The sequence below is a fragment of the Spea bombifrons genome, chromosome 8, assembly GCF_027358695.1.
Source record: "Spea bombifrons isolate aSpeBom1 chromosome 8, aSpeBom1.2.pri, whole genome shotgun sequence".
Classification (NCBI taxonomy): domain Eukaryota; kingdom Metazoa; phylum Chordata; class Amphibia; order Anura; family Pelobatidae; genus Spea; species Spea bombifrons.
Genome location: NC_071094.1, coordinates 20,262,242 through 20,281,074, shown reverse-complemented (window position 1 = coordinate 20,281,074; position 18,833 = coordinate 20,262,242). Strand labels below are relative to the sequence as shown.

Sequence of the window (18,833 nt, the reverse complement as noted above, 5' to 3'; positions counted from 1 at the left end):
CTAAAAGGCTCAACGCATGGGGGAACCTGAACCTGGTGTGCTCGCCTTCTTTTCATATATCTTCATAGCCTGAGGCAGCACCCAGGTAACTCTTTCTGAGTGTTGTGTTCAGGGTTTTTTTATCTATCATATAGCTATATAGTATTTACCTCTATTAACCCCTTAAGGACCGGGCTCATTTTTGGTTTTGTACCCTGTGGGACCGAGGCTGTTTTGACACTTTTGTGGTGCTTGTGTTCAGCTGTAATTTTCTCCTCACCCATTTAGTGTACCCACATAAGTTATATATTGTTTTTTTCAGGACAAGATGGGCTTTCTTCAGATACCATTATTTTGATCGTATCATCTTATTTACTATAAAAAAAATAAAACATGGTGAAAAATTGAAAAAAACCACATTTTATGACTTTTATTTGAAAAATCTTTTACTTACCTAAAAAAGCAAGTAAAAAAACTAGCTAAATAGATTCTACTACTTGTCCTGAGTTTAGAAATACCCAATGTTTTTATGTTTTTTTGCTGTTTTTTGTAAGTTATAGGGCAATAAGTACAAGCAGCGTTTTATAATTTCCAAATCTTTTTTAACAAATCTGGTCAGTCTGCCTCAATCTCCTCTTTGGAACATCTTTGAAGCCAGTTAACTCAATTAAACCCATTCAAACCATATATTTTTGAACACTAGACACCCCAGGGTATTCCAAATGCTGTTATTTTAACCCTTTCCATGCACCAATTATGCAACTACACTTTGTCAAACTTTGTAATGGTATTTTTTTTATTTTTTTTTCCCCACACAAATTGTACTTTAGTTATAGATATACAGGTATATGCCACTGTCTAACAACACCCCAATATGTGTTCAGGAACATCTCCTGAGCACAGCGATACCCCACATGCATGGGCTTGTCAGATTGTTTGGCTGGTAAAAGGCTACTTTTGGGGCATGCGTAATTCAGGTGGTCATTTGGTCATTCTGCCTCCATCTCCTCTTTGGAATATCTTTGAAGCCGGTTAACTCAATTTAACTCCGTCAAACCATATATTTTTGAAAACTAGACACCCCAGGGTATTCCAAATGCTGTTATTTTAACCCTTTCCATGCACCAATTATACAACTACACTTTGTCAAACTTTGTAATAGTAATTTGTTTTAATTTTTTTCACACAAATTGTACTTTAGTTATAGATATACAAGTTCTGGTATATGTCACTGTCAAACAACACCCCAATGTGTGTTCAGGAACATCTCCTGAGTGCAGTGATACCCGACATGCATGGGTTTGTCGTGTTGTTTGAGATTTAAAATGCCACATTTGGGAAGTGTGCTTTTTCTCTCCATTTTGGAAAGTCTGTAACTATGCCCTATCTTTGAGCTCGGCCACTCCAATTTACCCCATCAGCCATTTTTTTAAAATATTAGACACCCCTTGGGTATTTGAAGTGCTTTTATTTTAACTCTTTGTTGAGATTTTTGAGAAATTTTAGCACTTGCTCAAAATAATAAACTTTATTTTTTTATTTTATTTTTTAATACTGTTTTTATATTTTTTTTTACACATTTTGCTGGTACTGGATGGTTCATCTAGTGACATCACTGCATAATTATTTTTAAATGTTAGCACATTTTTTTTTCCATTTTTTTTAATTTTTATTATTTTTTGAATATTTTACTAATCACATTGTGATTAGAAAGCTGGGCTCCATTGACTTGCATGGTTGAATGCAGTACCTGTATTCAACCTGCAAGTGGAGCCAGAGTTCTCTAGAGGGTCTGGAGACCATCTAGTGAACTTTTAAAACTTCATTGTTTTTTTTACAGGGCGGCCGCCATCTTGCTGATGGCGGAGAACACCGGCAGCTGCGGCTGTGACCGCTCACCGGAGCGGTCACAGCCCATCCAGAGGTAAGTGTTTGGTGTCGCTGGATGCCTCCTGATCGAGGCATCGTTTGTTGCCTCCTAAACGCTTTTAAAACGGACGTCCGCCGCCATACAATGTATGTATGTAGTGACCGTTATGTCATGACGGTCCTGAACCGGCAAAGGTCATTAAGGGGTTAAAATGAATATTATGGTATTATTGTTATCTTTAATGTATTATTTTGCATTGTACTTGTGTAAGATATATATATCTTAAACCAGAACAATAAAAAATAGTATATTTATTATAGATAACATAATACTCATTTTAATAGAGGTAAATCCCAAATATTATAACAATGTATAACAATAACATTTATTTATTTGTTATGGAGTTATTATGCAAATACTGTGACTGTTTGTTTATGGTAATATTGCATTGCCTTGTACTTACTGTTTTCCTGGTCCAACCTCTGACCTGGATGTAGTTATACAGTTCAACATGATTCCTCAAACTAACAGCTTACAGTGTCTTGATTTCTTCACATGAAACAATCATATCTATCGCTACTATAATTACACAATTAAAACATTTTGGGCTTTGTTGTTATCTGTGACATTATGTAAGAATGTCTGACATTATGATTATGTATGCATAAGCGTGTTGGTACAGTGCTGTTTGCTTGTCCTCACAAATCACATTGGGTTGTGTGACATACTGTATATAACTTCCAAGTATATACTTTATATACTAGCAGCAGGGAAGGACCGGGACTGAAAAGCAGCCCTGGAAACATTTGGAGACCAGCCCGATATAATTAACAGAGCGAGCAAGGAACAGGGAGACCGAGCAAGAAACATAGCCAGACAAGACATACATAATATAGGACACAACAAAGGACAGGGAACAAGGACCACAAGGGATGGAGTAAGGAGCCGGAATCCACGGATAGGACATCTTAACTGGGACATGGTGAGAGGAGAGAGGAACCGAAATCCTCAGATGATTAAGGGGAAAAAGGGCAATGATACATAAGAGACAGATAAACGTGAATACAGGAACTAGCCTAGGACTATGTGATAACAATTGGAGATTCCGTCACATCATATGGCCATAGTATGCTTAGCCCACCACTATGCCAAAGTACTCCATTATTCAGTGGGTCCTAGCACTAAACCCTGCCTACTGAATTACGAATAAGCTAAAACTTTGAACCTAAACACAGAGGGCAAGGACATACCTCTAGACTGCAGACTAAGATAAACATAACAAATGGGTGGGGCACACCTTATAAAGGAAACAGAGCTGAAGCAAAGAGCAGAACTGGAATCAAGGAATCAGAAGCACAGAACAGAGAATATGGAAATCCAGGAATGGATTACAGCAAAGAGGAAACTCTAGCGAGATGGGTGGAAACGCTAGCGAGACGGGGGGGGGGGACAAGAGAGAAGCAGCTCCGCAGCCTGAATGGAGCCTGACAGTATGTATGACCTCCTGATGATTGAGTTTACTTGTTCCAGCCACACCCATTGTTAATAGGTATATAAAATCAAAAGCGTAAGCATACCATCTTCATAGAAACACATAGAAGCAGTAGAATGGGTTGTACTGAAGAGTCTAGTGACTTTAAATCTGCCACCTTTACCTCAGGTCAGTTCCGTGGCTGACCATCGACTGGAGTTGTGTAAATCTCGTTGCTACTAGACTCTGGTGCTGTGAAACCATGTGCTCTGGACTGATAAATAATGCTTCACTAGCTAGAAACCTGCTGGACTAATCTGGGTTTGGCAGACACCAGGGGAACGCTACCTACTGGATGCGTAGTGCCTACCTTAAAGTTTGGGATAATGGTCTGTGTCTGTCTTTTAGGTTTAGGGCTAGCAGCTTATGCTGGTGGGACAAAAAATCTTTCAGGCATCCATACAGGTGTCTGATAATGGCTGGGTTAATTTCTGAAAGAGCTTCATGGTAGTGATGCACTGGGAGTTTGCGCACCAGCTCCCCAAGTGCTTGTGAATGTTTGTGCTCTTTGTGTGCACAGTGAACCAAACATATGTTTAATTAAACCCTTAACGTCCAGTGACGTACCAGGTACGTCATACCCAAATCATGGTGATTGCGGGGGTACTGCTGCTGTCTGCCCCCGGTGTGTGGGCAGACCAACACAGACACTCCGAGCCCCCCCCCGAGCCTTCGATCACTCCTAAATGAGTGAATCTACAGGCTCAATACGCAACTGCCGGTAAACCAGCTATCGCCTTCCCAGCTTCAGAAAAGGGGGCTTTGTGTTCCTTTGGTCCCCACACAATTATGGGGACGTGCCACAACATTACCCAGCTGCATGATCGCTCCTGCAGCCAGTGGAGGTCTGTTCAATGTGCGCTGACAACCTCCGCTGCTGCCAGCACTTCTTAGCCTAATAAAATGCTATGTGACCATTGATTAATTACTTTTTTGGTCACTAATTATTGATCCATCTCACTTCAATAGCCAGGGACCTACTCCGATCATCATCTCTAACACTATACAGTACTGTAACCTAACATCTAATCCTACCGATAACTATCCGCCAACACAATCCTAATGTTACCCCTTATGCTATCAGCTAACCCCTGTTTTCACTAAACTGAACGGTAAGGGGGTGACTTGTGCTTTCTGGGAATATATAGTTTTACAAGGTTAAATTTATATAGGACCTTTACTGTGTCTGAAATGAGACAAAGGCCCCATTAAGTGTTCTGTCAAAATTCCGACTTTGAAAACTGAAATGCACATGTTCCAGTTTTGACGTCACAATGTCTGAGAACATGAATTATCCATGCATGTGGGTTATTTCTGTACTCGGTGGGTGTTATTGAACACAAATCAAGACATTTTTTGTTCTTTCACATATGCACTCAGAAAAATAAACATGGTGAAACTGCAAAGTGGATGTTAGACTAACTTTTCAAGAGGTTGGTGTGGAATCAGCTGCAGGGGAAAGGCCAATATGCTCCTAACTAGGTTCCCTGAGCTGTCTAGTGATTGAAAATGTATAGTTTTAGGGGGTTAAAATGAAATATGGGACCTATACTGTGTCTGTGAAAACTGTAATGCGCATGTTCCAATTTTGAACCTGCAAGGCCTAAAATAAATGCTCTATCCATGTATATAGGGTATTCCTGTACTCAGGGGTGTTTCTGAATACAAATCAAACGTTTTTTTCAGTAATTTCAGGGAAATAAATGTACTGAAATACTCTTTTTGGACAGAATGGATTTGTTAAAAATAAAATTTAGCTGCAATGTTTAGGACTGACTGGTGCTAAAATTGTTAAATAAAAAGTGTTCAAATGCCCCTAGTAAAATACTGTGGGGTGTCAACTTTCAAAAAAAATACTTTTGTTTAGCAGTTTTTCTTTTCACAGACATAGCAAAAGCACAAAAACTGCTCTGGTTGTTTAGTGCAAGCATGGTAAAAAAAAAAAAAAAAACACCTGGTCCAGAAGTGCTTACCAGATCCCCTTTGTCCCCCTTAACTCTTCTTTAGGTAAGCACATAATCAAATTATGAAAGTTTTTTATTTTTATGATATAGTAGCCACGTCTCCCAGTTGTTCCCCCATTACCGCTGGAGAGGGAGGACAGGTTTCTCAGCTCCTATCTGCCTCTGGTGTGCCAGCTGCGCCATCTCCTAACAACAACAACAAGTATTTATATAGCGCTTTTCTCCCAGTGGGACTCAAAGCACTTTACAGGTATATGCATACGAGAAAGAGTGAATTATCTGAAGGATTGGGAGAAAAGATGGGTTTTAAGTCTTTTTTTAAAAGTCTCTAAAGATGGAGCCTCTCTGATTGAAAGTGGTAGAGAGTTCCAGAATGTGGGAGCAGCATGGCAGAATGCGTTGGAGCCGGATTTTGTGCGCACTTTGGGTAATGAGAGAAGAGACATATGTTTGGATCGGAGGGGTCGAGCAGGGATGTAGGGTGTTAATAGCTCTTTCAGGTAACATGGTCCCTGGTCCTTTAGGGCTTTAAATGACAACACACCTATCTTAAAGTGAATTCTCCATTTGATAGGAAGCCAATGGAGAGACCGTAAAATAGGCGTAATATGGCAAGAGCGGGGTTGATTTAATAGTCTGGCTGCTGCCTTCTGAGCCAACTGCAGTTTGTGAAGATCTTTTTCTGGGAGGCCTACATACAGAGCATTGCAATAATCCAGACGAGATGTCACAAATGCATGGATTAGGGTGGCAGTATCCTCTGGTGGGATTAGGTGCTTTATCCTGGCTATATTCCTCAAATGGAAGAAGGCAGATTTTGTTGCAGCAGAGATTTGACGTTTAAGTGACAAACCATTGTCAAGGAGTACTCCGAGATTTCGCACTTCACTTGACCTGAGTAGCTCTGAACCCCCGAATTCTATGCCAGTTGTGTTAGTATTTCCTAGGATCGGCCGAGTTATCTTTTGTCCTCTGATCAACAGGACTTCTGTTTTATCAGGATTTACCTTTAACCAACTAGCTTGCATCCATTCTAAGAGATCTGCTAAGCATCTGTTGAAAAGAGATGTTGGATCCTTAGTTCCTGGCGCAAAGGAAAGGTAGAGTTGCGTGTCATCTGCATAGCATTGGTATCTTAATCCATGTTGCCTGATGATGTCCCCCAGTGGGAGCATGTATATGGAAAATAGAGTGGGAGATAGAATGGATCCTTGTGTTACTCCACATGTTAGTGGTGTGGGAGCTGAGGAACACATTCCTGATGAAACCCTCAGTGACCTGTTTGTGAGGAATGAGTTAAACCATGTTAGAACTGTGCCTCCCAGCCCGCATAGGTCTTGCAGCTGCTCAATAAGAATCTTATGATCAATGGTGTCAAATGCTGCTGACAGGTCTAGAAGAATTAGGATTGAATGATCACCCTTGTCTCTTGCCATCAAGAGATCATTCAGAGCGCGAACCAGGGCAGTTTCAGTGCTATGACGTTTTCTGAAGCCTGATTGGAAATAATCAAATATATTATAACTTGACAGATGGGCCTCTAGTTGCATTAACACACATTTTTCAATGATTTTTCCCAGAAACGGGAGGTTGGAGACAGGCCTATAGTTCTTTAAGCATTCTGGGTCTAAGGAAGGCTTTTTTAGCAGAGGTTTAACGATTGCTTCTTTCAGTAGGTCTGGAAAAACTCCAGTCCAGAGAACATTGGACTATTTTTGTAAAAACTGGGCCTACTGTTTCTGAGCATGCAGGGAGGAGATATGTAGGTGCAGGATCTAAGTCACAGGTGGTTGCCCGCAGGTTTTCTGTGATTGAGATGATTTCTTCCTTGCCTAGAATGTTAAAACTTGTCCACAGGGTGGGGGAATTTGAACCCCTGTTTTTGTACCTCTGTAATGCCTTTGGCTGTCCTTTTGAAATAGAGGTCTGGATGGAAGCTATCTTATCTGAAAAGTAGGCTGCAAAATCTTCACATTTGGACTGTGTAAGATTTGTGGAGGTATGCAGGCAAGATGGGTTGCAGAGTCTTTCTACGGTGCGAAAGAGCTGGGCCGGTCTGTTGTGTGCTAGGCTGATTTCACGAGACAGGAATGTAGATTTCTTCTTAGAAATTGTGAGTTGGTAGTCGGTAATGTGCTCGGTTAAGGAGCGCTTATCATCCTGGTTGTTTGTTTTACGCCACCTTCTTTCAAGCTTACGGCCTTTTTTCTTCAGCATTCTGATAGTGTCGTCAAACCATGGAGCATGGCGGATGGTTTTTATAGGTTCGATGCGAAGCGGAGCAAGGCTGTTTAATGTATCACTCACCCTCTTATTATACTGTTGGACTAATAGGTTGGGGTCTTTGCAGATGCCCAGTAATTCTGTTAGGTCGAGGTTTGATAAAAAGATTGGTGAAGTCAAACCCTTTAATGAGCGACGTTTGGCTAGCCTTGGAGGGGGAAGTTTGGTTCGCTCTGAGGAGATGGAGAAGTTTAGGCAGTGATGATCTGACCACACTACTGGGTTTATTTTTACAGCAGGGATATCAAGTTCAAGTTGGAACACCAGGTCGAGTATGTGGCCTCTTGCATGAGTGGCAGATGTGACAGTTTGTGTGAAGCCAAAACTACTCATCATGTTTAGGAGATCCTGCCCAAGTTGGGAAGCTGTGTCATCAATCCAGGCATTGAAGTCCCCCAGGATTAGCCATTTTGGGTGTTCCAGGATTAGCCCTGTCACAAGATCTGCAAGTTCCTCTATGAATCCCTTCCCTTGAGAGTGGCCTAGGATTTAAAGAGGATTTGATGCAGATTGCCACTCCTCCACCCTTGCGGTCTAATCTAGGGCAGTGGTGCACTGAATAATTGCTTGGGACTGCCGCTTCCAAGATTGGCCCTATGTTTTCATCCAGCCAAGTTTCAGTAATGGAAGCAAGGCACTTACTCCGCTGGGGAGTTGGGCCGGCTGCTGCATCTCCCTGGATCCCTGTAACCATTGAGAAGCAGAGGCCTCTGGGGAATGATGCCGCCTGCATCCCTTCCCTGGAGCTCTGGCTGCCGCTGTGGAGATGGGCCAGCTGATGCATTTCCCTTGATCCCTGTAGCCATTGCAGGTGTTGGGCAGAGCCCTGCGGTGCTCTGCCCTGTGGCCATCACTTCAGCTGAGGCTAAGGTATCTGTTGTGTCGGCCTGCCGCTGGGGAGGGAGGAGAGTTTCCTCAGATCCCTGAATTGGGATCTGCTGCTGGGGAGATGGGCCCGCTGCCCCTCCTCCCAGGTCCTCACTCTGGGGAGTTATGCCACCTGCCTCCCCTTCCCTGTCCTCTGGCTACCGATGGGGAGTGATGCTGTCTGCATCCCCTCTCTGGTGCTCTGACTGCCGCTGGGGAGATTGGCTCTCTGGCGCATCTTCCTGAATCCCTGTAGCTGTGTGGGGCAGAGGACAGCAGAACCCTATCATCTTGCTGAAATGCCATTTGAAGTGCCCCCTGTTATACTGCTGTTCATGTAACAACTGAGCTGGTTCGACATTTTCTCCGACCAATATCCCCACTAAATTTTTAACCATATTCTCTGACATAGGGATTTGCTTCTCCCGTATTTCATTCACCATATCAAAGATACCCCTAGACTGCCTGTCATACAGTCACTGAAACTGTGAAAATAATGTTGAACAATGCAGAACTTCTCTAACAGCAAATCAGAGAGAAGGAAGCAGTTTATCCCGATACCATACATCTGTGGATACAAACTTCTTAAAGATAGCCTTTAGGTTTCTACTAAACCTCTCCACTATGCCATCTGTTTGAGGATGATAAACAGAGGTTCTTAATGTTTTTATTTTCAGTAAGGTACAGACTTCAGCCTTCAAGTTGGATATAAAGTTAGTTCCCTGGTCAGTCACAATTTATCTAGAAACACCAACCCAGAAATATAGTTTCAGTAGTTCAGTGGCTATCACTTTAGCCATCATAAAGGAATGGTCTGGCTGCATAGTCAACCATCAGATAAAAGCAGCAAAAGTGGAGACAGAAAGGCTCATTGCCAAAGAGAGTAAAACAAACCCCAAAATGTTCTTTAACTATATAAATAGTAAAAAGGTTAAAAATGAAAGCGTTGGCCCCTTAAAAAGTAATGAGGGAGAAGTTATAGACGGGGATCAGGAAAAAGCTAATCTATTAAATATATTCTTCTCTGCTGTATTCACAGAGGAAAATGAAATGCCAGGTAATATACAGCAGGATGAGATAAATGCCCCAGTACATGTCGCCTGTCTAACCCAGGAAGAAGTGCAGTGCCGCCTAAAAAAAATCAAAATAGACAAATCACCAGGTCCAGATGGCATTCACCCCCGCGTTCTAAGGGAGTTAAGTAATGTAATAGACAGACCCCTATTTCTAATATTCAAGGACTCTATAGTGACAGGGTCTGTTCCCCAGGACTGGCGCATAGCAAATGTTGTGCCAATATTCAAAAAGGGGACAAAAAGTGACCCTGGGAATTATAGCCCTGTTAGTTTAACCTCTGTTGTATGTAAACTGTTTGAGCCTTTCCTAAGAGATGCTATTTTGGAGAATCTCAATGAAAATAAATGTATGACTCCATATCAGCATGGGTTTACAAGGGATCGGTCCTGTCAAACTAACCTGATCAGCTTTTATGAGGAGGTGAGCTCAAGACCGGATCGGGGTGAATCGCTGGATGTCATATATCTTGATTTTTCCAAAGCATTTGATACGGTGCCGCATAAAAGGCTGGTACATAAAATGAGAATGCTTGGGCTGGGGGAGAATGTGTGTATGTGGGTAAGTAACTGGCTCAGTGATAGGAAACAGAGGGTGGTTATTAATGGTACATACTCTGAGTGGGTGACTGTTACTAGTGGGGTACCACAGGGGTCAGTTTTGGGTCCTATTCTTTTTAATATATTTATTAATGACCTTGTAGATGGATTGTATAGTAAAGTATCAATCTTTGCAGACGATACTAAGCTCTGTAACGTGGTTAACACAACAGAGGACAGTGCACGATTACAAATGGATCTGCATAGGTTGGAGGCTTGGGCTGGGATGTGGCAGATGAGGTTCAACACAGATAAATGTAAGGTTATGCACATGGGGAAGAAAAATCCAGGCTGGGAATATGTATTAAATGGGAAAACACTGGGGACGACTGACATGGAAAAGGACTTAGGAGTCTTGGTTAACAGTAAATTTACCTGTAGCGACCAGTGTCAGGCAGCTGCTGCTAAGGCAAATAAAATCATGGGGTGCATCAAAAGGGGCATAGATGCCCACGACAAGGAAATAATTCTACCATTGTACAAGTCACTAGTCAGACCACACATGGAATACTGTGTACAGTACTGGGCACCAGTGTACAAGAAAGATATAGTGGAGCTGGAGAGGGTTCAAAGACGGGCAACCAGAGTAATAAGGGGAATGGAAGGACTACAGTACCCAGAAAGATTATCAGAATTAGGGTTATTTAGTTTGGAAAAAAGACGGCTTAGGGGGGACTTAATAACTATGTATAAATATATAAGGGGGCAGTACAGAGATCACTCCCAGGACCTATTTATACCCAGGACTGTATCTATAACAAGGGGACATCCTCTACGGCTGGAGGAAAGAAGGTTTCTACACCAGCACAGACGGGGGTTCTTTACAGTAAGAGCGGTGAGACTATGGAACTCTCTGCCAGAGGAAGTGGTAATGGTAAACTCAATAAAAGAGTTTAAAAGGAGCCTGGATGTGTTTCTTGAAAGCAATAATATTACAAGTTATGGATATTAGATTAATAGGGACAGAATGTTGATCCAGGGATTTATTCTGATTGCCATATTTGGAGTCGGGAAGGAATTTTCCCCCTGGTATGGGGCAATTGGCATCTGCTTCATAAGGGTTTTTTGCCTTCCTCTGGATCAACACAGTAGGGACACAATATGTATATAGGTTGAACTTGATGGACTTTGGTCTTTTTTCAACCTTATGAACTATGTTACTATGTTACAGCCAATATATCTGATAACTTGAGGTACTTTTTTCAAGATGACCACCTATGTTCACCTCTATTCTTTAGGAGCTCTTTTTATGCCTTTAGGGGCAACCAGCTGGCAATCTGGACAGGAAGAGCAAAAGTCAGCTACTTCCTTATAACTCCCTAGACAAAAGAACCAGACTAATAACCTAGCCAGAGTTTCTCTGTCCAAGGTGACCTGATAAGGGAATAGTATGAGCCAGTTTCAAAAGCTCTTGTCTGTCAGGGCCAGGTACTAATAATTGTTGGTAGACTTCCCTATTGCCTTATGTACCTGATAAAGTAAATTACCTTTAATTTCAAAGTGGGGAAATCTGAGAATCTGTTGTGGATAATTCACATTACCCACAGACTTTGCCTATGGATCTGTGCTCATTTTGCATCCTCATAAACTCAGATAACCCAGTAAAAAATTCATTTTCTGATGGTATATCCTGTAAGTCACTATTCATCTCCTTCCCATCAGACATCTTGTTGTTCTTGCACACACAGGTTATCTTGTCACATTTGCTTTTTCTGGGTAGTATATGAGTGAGGAATATATTCGAGCCTCTAAAAGGGAAAATGTCACCAATATTGACATGGTCCAGAGCAAGGGAGTAACTAGAAACCCCAGGGCCGCGGTGCGAAAATTGGCCTGGACCACCCCAATTTCTTTGCGTTCTTTGCCCCCCCCTTCCAACATACAATCTGGCACACATATGTAATTACACACACTTAATTATACTCACTAAAATACATATTCATTCTAACACACACTCCATTTCACCCACTTACACATACACGCTCACACACAAACACCAACACATACATGCTCACACACAAACACCAACACATACATGCTCTCACACAAACACCAACACATACATGCTCTCACACAAACACCAACACATACATGCTCTCACACAAACACCTACACATACATGCTCTCACACAAACACCTACACATACATGCTCTCACACAAACACCTACACATCTATGCTCACACACACACAATTACACATCCAGGCTCACATACATTGTCACGAACCAGGTCCATACAGACGACTGTAAAGACCCAGAACGCCCAAAGATTGTGTGCAGGAATTACGGTGCAGTAGCGGAGTTGGACAGGGCCTGGTGCAGTGCGACAGCACTCTCCCGGTGGGCATCCACGTACCAGCGCCCTGACATAGCAGATGATGACAGAACCGAACTTGGAGAAATCCTGAAGGCATCCTGGAGCAGGCATGAGACATAGCACTGGAATCATGTGCAGGATGCTGCAGGCTGGGAGTATGGAAGCTAAGCAGAGTATATAGCAGAAACATAGCGAGCAAGGGATAGGGAGACCAGGCAAGAAACGTAACAGACAAGATATACATGATACAGGGCACAACAGGGAACAAGACAAGGAATACTCGGGATCTGACATGAACAAGACAGGACACCCTTCTAGCGGGGTTACTAGACAGGACATCCCTCTAGCGGGGTTACAAGACAGGACACCCCTCTAGTGGGGATTCAAGACAGGACAGGACAACAAGGCACAGAACTGACAAGACTTACCAGGTGACACATGACAAGAATACACAGAAATCACAGGACCAAACAAGACTAGACTAGGACTATAAGATAACAATTGGAGATTCTGTCACATCTTATGGCCATAGTATGCTTAGCCCACCACTACGCCAAAGTACTCCAATGACGGTGGGTCCTAACGCTAAATTCCTGCCTACAGAGGTACTAAACAAACCAAACATGAAATCCAAACACATAGCACTGAGACCTACATTTAGACTGCTGACTGAAACAAACAGAACACATGGGTGGGGCACACCTTATAAAGGAAACAGAGCTGAAGCAAAGAGCAAGACTGGAATCAAGGAATCAGAGGTTCAGGACAGAACATACAGAAAATGGATCACAGCAAGACAGGGAAACAAAAGATATGCAGCTCCGCATCCTGGGTTGACACATATATAAAAACACATTTATATATATATGTACATCCCGCCCGCCCCTGCTTGCCTCTCATCGCTCGTGACGATTGCTGTCCAACTGCTTGCACACTGTGCAGGCAGCCTCGGTTTCACCATGGGGTCACATGATGTCACGTGACCCCAATACTTTCCTGTCTCCCTGTGCTGGTTCAAAATAGTATAGGAAAGGCCCTTATGACCTGGAGCGGAGCGGTCCAGGTCAGAAGATCCCTTTCTAAACTTTTTTGAACCGGTACAAGGAGACAGGAAAAATGTAGGGCACCCTCAGATATCCTAGAAAAAAGAACCCAGAAAGGTGAGGTAGATGTGGGTAGACATATAAATATTAATAAATGGTTCAACAGATTAGGAAAATTACTCGCTGCTTTGGAATTCACAAACTTCACCTTAAAATACTATATAGGTGGCATATGGTTCCAACCCAAATCCATAAATTCAATAAAGATATATCCAAACTCTGCTGGAGATGCTCCAAATATTCAGGTACTTTTTAGCATACGTGGTGGCAATATGAGGAAATTAGATATCAGATTTCTTCTTAAAGCTATTTGGGGTCAGAATAAAAATCTCCTCTTATATATTTTTGTTTCATTTAGATCTTCTCGTCCTCACCTGTTCACAAAAAAGTTTAGTCATCCAAATCCTATTAGCCTCAAAAATCTGCATTGCAATCCACCGGGAAGATTTACATTTACAAATTAACTATCAATGTAGAATGTAAGAAGGCTTTTTTATTAGTAAGGGAATCCGTACAAAAATTTGGGAACCCTCCCACAGACCAGAAGCTTTTTCCCGGTGCCGGGAACTCTCATCTCTGACAGTCGGGGAAGGTTTGCGCGATGGACGCAGACAACCCCCGCTGCTAGCCACGCCTCCTTCCGGCTGCAGTGTAAGTGCATGGGATCTACACGCTGCCCCGGCTACATGACAGGGAAGTCAGAAGCACCGGTAAGTTTGGGGGGGGTGGAGTGTTAAATGGGGGGCATAGGGCATTTCTGGAGGCAGAGTGCTCTGTGAAATGCCTTTTAACTCCCTTAATGCCACTCTGCCTCCAGAAATGCCTTTTTAACCCTCTATACGCCACTGCCTCCTGAATGCCTTAAACCTCCCTATATGCCACTCTTCCCCATAATATGCCTTTTAACCCTCTAAATGCCAGAGTGGCATATAGGGGTATAAGGCATTTCTGGAGGCAGAGTGGCACATAGGTGGTCAAAAGGCATATCATGGGGCACAGTGGCATTTAGAGGGTTAAAAGGCATATCATGGGGCACAGTGGCATATAGGGGGTATAAGGCATTTCTGGGGCAGATGTGCATAACTGGGGGGCAGGTTGGAAAATAGAAGGAAATAAAACCAAAATATTTTTCATTAACATTTACTGGTAAAACTTTTTTCCTATAGGGTCGTCTTATATTCAGGCTTTTTCTTTTTTTTCCTAAATAAATATTCAGATTTGGGGGGTCGTCTTATAATCGAGCAAATACGGTATATTGCCAATGCAATCTCAATTGCATCCTTGTAAGTTTCCATGCTTTGATTGTGGCTTATAAGAGTAATAAAGGAGCAATAAGAACAGGGTATGGAGTAAGGCCAGCACTGCAAGTCAGTCAATGAATTGCTGATCCAGATTCAATGTTACCCAGTCTGCCACATGTCTGTAGAGGGCCGCCTTGTTATAAAATTTGAGGTTTGGAAGGTTTAGTCCTAAATTATACTTTGTGTGTGCAAGGATTTCAATGCTGTTTTTGGATGTTTCTCTCTCCATACGAAATATTTAAAATGCTTTGTATAGCGATTTTTATCAGATTTTGTGGGAACTAAAGGCAATATCTGGGGAAAAAAATACAAAAGTTCCTGAAAGGTGGACATATTTAGCAGTGCAATTCTACCTGATTATGAGAGCCACAGATCTTCCCAGCCACTCAATTCTTTCAATATTTTTTGAATAATAGGTTTATAGTTTTTTATGTAGAGGAGATTTGTTTTTTGGAATCTAAGTACCTAATTATCCAATACTGCTAAGGGGCCAATGAATCCACATTTTGGGTAGGTAAGGGGGTCATCTGGTGGAGTCCAGGCATAGGGTTTTGGATTTAGTGCAGTTGATGCAGAAGCCCGTTATTGTCCATATAATTCCAGTATGTTAAACACAAGGGCCATCCTGATCTGGGGATAGGAGAGATAGCTAAGGACATCATCCCGTGTCTCATGATTGGGGCAGAGTCCAGGTTGTTGGTTGCAACTTCCATAGCAAGATTATAATATAGGGCTCTTATTAGTGCTCAAGCAACCTGGTCAAAAGCTTTCTCAGTGTTAACGCTTAGCAGCATGTTGTAAACTTTGGTGGCATGTGATTTAGCCAAGATTATGGCTACCAATGCATTTGACAAAGTGTCGGCCCTAAAGGGAACTTTGCTAAGGCATTTGATACGGTTCCACATAAAAGGCTACTCTACAAATTAACAGAAATAGGCTTAGGGGCAAATGTCTGTATTTGGATCGGAAATTGGCTAAAAGATAGAATGCAGAGGGTTGTTGTGAATGGATGTTTCTCAGCCTGTGCGCAGGTATTAAGTGGAGTAGGGCTGCAACAACTAATCGATAAAATCGATAATAATCAATAATGAAAATCATTGCCAACGAATTTCATTATCGATTAGTTGAATCGATTTTTATCGATTATAAAATTAGGGTTTTTTCAGAGTAAACGCTCTGAAAAAAAACCCTCATTATATAATCCGTTTCAGTGACTCACAGCAGCAGTTCCTACTTACCAGTTCCTCCCTGTAATCACTGTGACAACTGGTCCCGCCCCTTCCTTCTCCCAGAACCACATGGCTAAAACACTCATCTAACTGTGAGTATAAAATTAATATTTGGGCTGCTGAAAGTTAGGGGAGGTGGGGTTAAGTTAGGGGCATTTATGGTTAATAGGATGTTTAGGGTTAATTTAGGGGCAGTTATGGTTACTGGTGTGTTTAAGGTTATTTTAGGGGATGCTGTGGTTGATGGGGTCTTTAGGGTTAATTTAGGGGATGCTGTGGTTGATGGGGTATTTAGGGTTAATTTAGGGGATGCTGTGGTTAATGGGGTGTTTAGGGTTAATTTAGGGGCAGTTGTGGTTAATGGGGTGTTTATGGTTAATTCAGGGGTAGTTATGGTTAATGGGGTGTTTAGGGTTAATTTAATGATGAGGACTGAGGGTTAATTTAATTAATTTAATAAAGTTAACTTAAGGTGCAGTTAGAGGTAAAGGGGGGGCAAACTAAGGGGAATCTAAATCCTGGGGGCAGTGAAGATTAACCCAGTACTTACTTTTATAAAAGTATGGTGTCAGTGTGATGCGAACGGGTCTGTGACTCTATGAGGGGACTATGAGATATCTGGGGGCGTATAAGGCATATCTGGGGAGGGCGCGGAGTAACATATCTGGGGGTATAAGGCATATAGGGTATATAAGGCATCTGTGGGTAGGGCAGTGTGGCATGTCTGGGGAGGACAGAGTGGTGTATCGGTGTATAAGGCATATCTGGGGCCACAGTGGCTTATCTGGGCGTAGAATGGAGTGGCATATCTGGGGAGAGCAGTGTGGCATGTCTGGGGAGGATGGAGTGGTGTATCAGGGGGTATAAGGCATATCTGGGGCCACGGTGGCATATCTGGGGGTAGAGTGGAGTGGCATATGTGGGGGTAGAGTGGAGTGGCATGTCTGGGAGGCAGCGTGGCATGTCTGGGAGGCAGCATGGCAAGCTCAAATGTGCATAAGTTATGTGCTGGTTAGGAAATAAAGACAAGAAATGCACTTTATCAGAGTTTTTTTTATTCTGCTATTTGTATTTAACATCATTTGTTTATTAAATTATTTTAAATAAATGAAAAATTGACATTCATTTTTTTTGTCCGATTAATCGAAAAAATAATCGGCCAACTAATCGATTATGAAAATAATCGTTAGTTGCAGCCCTAAAGTGGAGTGCCTCAGGGGTCTGTCCTAGGTCCTCTTCTTTTTAATTTATTTATAAATGATCTCCCAAGCCACATTGAGAGCCATGTCACAGTTTTTGCTGATGACACAAAATTAGGCAGGATAATTCAGACTAATCTTGATGTTTCTTCTTTGCTGGAAGATTTAGACAGTGTTGGGGACTAAGCGCACAAGTGGGGATGAGGTTCAATATAGAGAAATTATATAGAGAGAAAGTTATGCATTATGGTAAAAATAATAAAAATGCAACCTATTCTTGAAATGAAATATCCTTGGGGACAACTATTATTGAGAAGGATTTAGGAATAACGGTTGACAACAGACTTGACAACAGTGCGCAATGCCAGCAAGCAGGTGCGAGGGCCAGTAAGCTTTTGTCATGCATAAAAAGAGGTATTGATTCAAGGGAGGAGGATATTATCTTGCCTCTTTACAGGCCATTGGTAAGACCTCACCTTGAATATGCGGTACAATTCTGGGCACCGGTCCTTAAAAAGGACATTATGGAACTAGAAAAAGTGCAAAGGAGGGCTACAAAATGAATACGGGGATTGGGAGATACTAGTTATGAATAGAGACTAAAAAAGTAAAAATTATATACGCTAGAAAAACGGCATCTCAGAGAGGATTTGATAACATTATATAAATATATGCAGGGCCAATATAACAAGCTCTTCAGTGACCTCTTCAGTGTGTGTTCCAGTTTTGACTTCACAACATCTGAGACTAGAGTAATCCTATCGGCCATGTTTTCCAGGACACGTGTATGTTTTTCTTATTGATGACAATCACAGGTAAAGCCAATTAGTCACTTATACATCCTCCATATTTGTATTATATGTGTCCTGGAAAGCATGGCTGATGCGGTCACCCTATTTGAGATGCATACCATAACCATGCATGTGGGGTACTGCTGTACTTGGGGGGTTCTTAATACTCTGGGAAAGAAATGTACTGTAATGCAATACCTGTTACTAAGTCACTATATTTCAGGGTGAAAAGACACCAGCAACAACACTTCTAGTTGGTCCACGTCACGGCATCAGTCATGTCATTGACCTGAAGACCAATCTGACCACAGTCTTGTTTGAGTTCAGTCAGGTGACAAAGGTTCAGCTGTTCCGTGAATCACAAGGAGTAGCACGAGTAGAGACAAGCGTCACTGATAACAAGGTATGGACCAACAAGCTATGTACTGTATATGTTTATTTATATGACTAACATATGTACTTATTGCTTTACATATGTACTTATTGTTTTAGGCTGAAACTCATCTTCCCAAAAAAGGGCTTTGTAATTAACAGATATCCTGTTAGAGAGGCTAGACACAAAGTGTTTGCAATGGTTAGAGCAAATGATCCCAAGATGGGCCATACATGCTCCTCAATCTAGATGTTGAGGCTTTTGATTGGCTAGCTTGACCTTATTTCACAAATAAATTACAAAATTTTGTCCTTGCTTTTACAAAATATATACAATCGCTGTAAAGCACCCCA

The 18,833-nt window shown here is 42.0% G+C and overlaps 1 protein-coding gene across 1 annotated transcript in view; it reads left to right on the top strand.

Annotated features, from left to right (window-relative positions):
* Window positions 1-18,833, top strand: part of FRMPD3 (FERM and PDZ domain containing 3) — a 212,831-nt gene that overhangs the window by 140,139 nt on the left and 53,859 nt on the right. The window contains 1 exon segment of the mRNA XM_053473702.1: window positions 18,331-18,510. Coding sequence (XP_053329677.1) covers window positions 18,331-18,510 — 180 coding nt within the window.